Below are 2,001 nucleotides of genomic sequence, written 5' to 3'. Positions count from 1 at the left end.
TGTCCAGGATGCTGTCCTGTAACAACCAATCAGGATGGGAGCAGGGCCGTGGCTGAGAGCTCTCAGCACGCCTGCACCAGGGGTCCGAAGGGCATGGAGAGGAAGGGAGAGCAGATAGGCAGTTAGGGCAATCAGGCCAGAGCAGATAGGCAGTTAGGAGGATCAGGCCAGGAGAGGAGAGAAGATAGTTTTTTTTTTCATCCTTTTCTGTTTTGTAGTTTACTGAAAGCTTCCTTTTGTATGTAGTAATCTCAATAGAAAAATTTTCAACAGCCAATATTAGAATTTTTTTTATCACAGCTATAGGCTGTAGCACTGATTTCTCCAGATACCAACAGAGAACAGCAAAATTGTATGCACTGTTAATTCCAGATTCTAAGAAAACTGTCCCAAGAGCCTGTTGCCACAGCCATGCCATCGTCAGTTACTGTCGGAGACCACCTATCGTCTTCACTAGCAGAGAAGAGTAGAGACCCCCAAAAGCTGGTGACCTTTGAAGCCCTAGCAAAGGTCGGAGCTGTGCACCACCCAGTTAATCCAGATAATGGTAGCTGAAGCAACCTCCCCACCTTTACTCATGTAAATCCTTATTGATAAGATAGTCTGTGTGTCACTGAAACCTCCCTACCTAAGGGCTATCCCATACCAATAAAAGCTTGGTGAGGCCTGAGCTCCAGTGGAAGTCCCTCTCCTTGAGTTAGACTTGCCCGCCTGGTCCCCCAATATTTCCAAATTATCTCATGTCTTTTCTCTTTCATTTATGTGCGGCTCCTCTTCCAGACCCGAACCCTAAACCACGGAGGACGTGGGGGGAAACACACAAGTTACACCCAGACAGCTGACCCGGTTGTCATGACCAGCAAGAACACCTGCACGATCTCCTTTTAGTGTGTCCCACACGTTACAATTGAAGTCGTCATAACTAGCTAACAGGAGACGCCCACTTTTTGAGAAGGCTACAGAGGTGATCCCACAGATAATATTATCATGAGAATACAATAATAACTCTTGGTCTGCATGAAGGTCAAAGAGACGGCAAGTGGCATCATCGGAGCCAGTGGCAAAGGCATAGCCATTTGGAAAAAAACTGACAGCATTAATATCTGACACATGTCCAGAGAAAGACTGTCTACACATTCCATCTCGAATATCCCATAAGTTGGAAGAGGCATCACAAGCACCAGAAACAAAAGTCCTCATGTCAGGACTCAAAGAAAGACTCATCACATCTCCAGAATGCCCAGTGAATGTGGTGGTCTGCTGGGCAGTTTCAATGTCCCATAGGGCACTGCAATTAAAAATGAAAAAATAATGACCATTATATCTTCTTACATTAGTTCCTACTATCACCCTCAACACCCAAATCAGTGTTCTTCTGAAATAAACTTACCAATTTGTATCTCCTGAACTTGTAACAATTTGGCTGTAGACCTCAGAAAACACATATATAATTACATATTGTTTTTGTGATTAATCACTATGCTTTAATTATGTTCAATTTGTAAATGAAATTGGGGGTCACCACAACATGAGGAACTGTATTAAAGGGTCATGGCATTAGGAAGATTGAGAACCACTGATCTATACTAATAATAGAGGAATATGCAAATTGTCCAGGATGCTGTCACGTAACAACCAATCAGGATGGGAGCAGGGCCATGGTGGAGAGCTCTCAGCATGCCTGCACCAGGGGGCCGAAGGGCGCGGAGAGGAAGGGAGAGCAGATAGGCAGTTAGGAGGATCAGGCCAGGAAAGGATAGCAGATAGGCAGTTAGGGGGATCAGGCTGGCAGGGGAGAGCAGTTAGGGCTATCAGGCCGGCAGAGGAGCAGTTAGGGGCATCAGGCAGGCAGGCAGGTGAGTGGTTAGGAGCCAGTGGTTCTGGATTGCGAGAGGGATCTTGGATTGGAGAGGGTGCAGGCTGGGCTGAGGGCCCCTCCGCCCCCTGCATGAGCCTGCAGTAGTCTTTTTTTTTTTTTTTTTTTTGGGTTGTTTTATGGTG

General features: G+C 46.1%; 1 protein-coding gene across 1 annotated transcript in view; it reads right to left on the bottom strand.

Moving 5' to 3' along the window:
- Positions 1 to 789: 789 nt before the first annotated feature.
- Positions 790 to 2,001, bottom strand: part of LOC102252218 (guanine nucleotide-binding protein subunit beta-4-like) — a 3,127-nt gene continuing 1,915 nt past the window's right edge. Inside the window, exons 2-3 of the mRNA XM_014545809.1 lie at positions 1,391 to 1,423; positions 790 to 1,288 (exon numbers count right to left, since the gene is read on the bottom strand). Of these exons, the coding sequence (XP_014401295.1) occupies positions 790 to 1,288; positions 1,391 to 1,423 (532 nt within the window). The remainder of the gene's footprint in view (positions 1,289 to 1,390; positions 1,424 to 2,001) is intronic.

The sequence above is a fragment of the Myotis brandtii genome, unplaced genomic scaffold (assembly GCF_000412655.1).
Source record: "Myotis brandtii unplaced genomic scaffold, ASM41265v1 scaffold421, whole genome shotgun sequence".
Classification (NCBI taxonomy): Eukaryota; Metazoa; Chordata; class Mammalia; order Chiroptera; family Vespertilionidae; genus Myotis; species Myotis brandtii.
The sequence above is the reverse complement of the archived record's forward strand: the minus strand, read 5'-3'. Positions and strand labels throughout refer to the sequence as shown.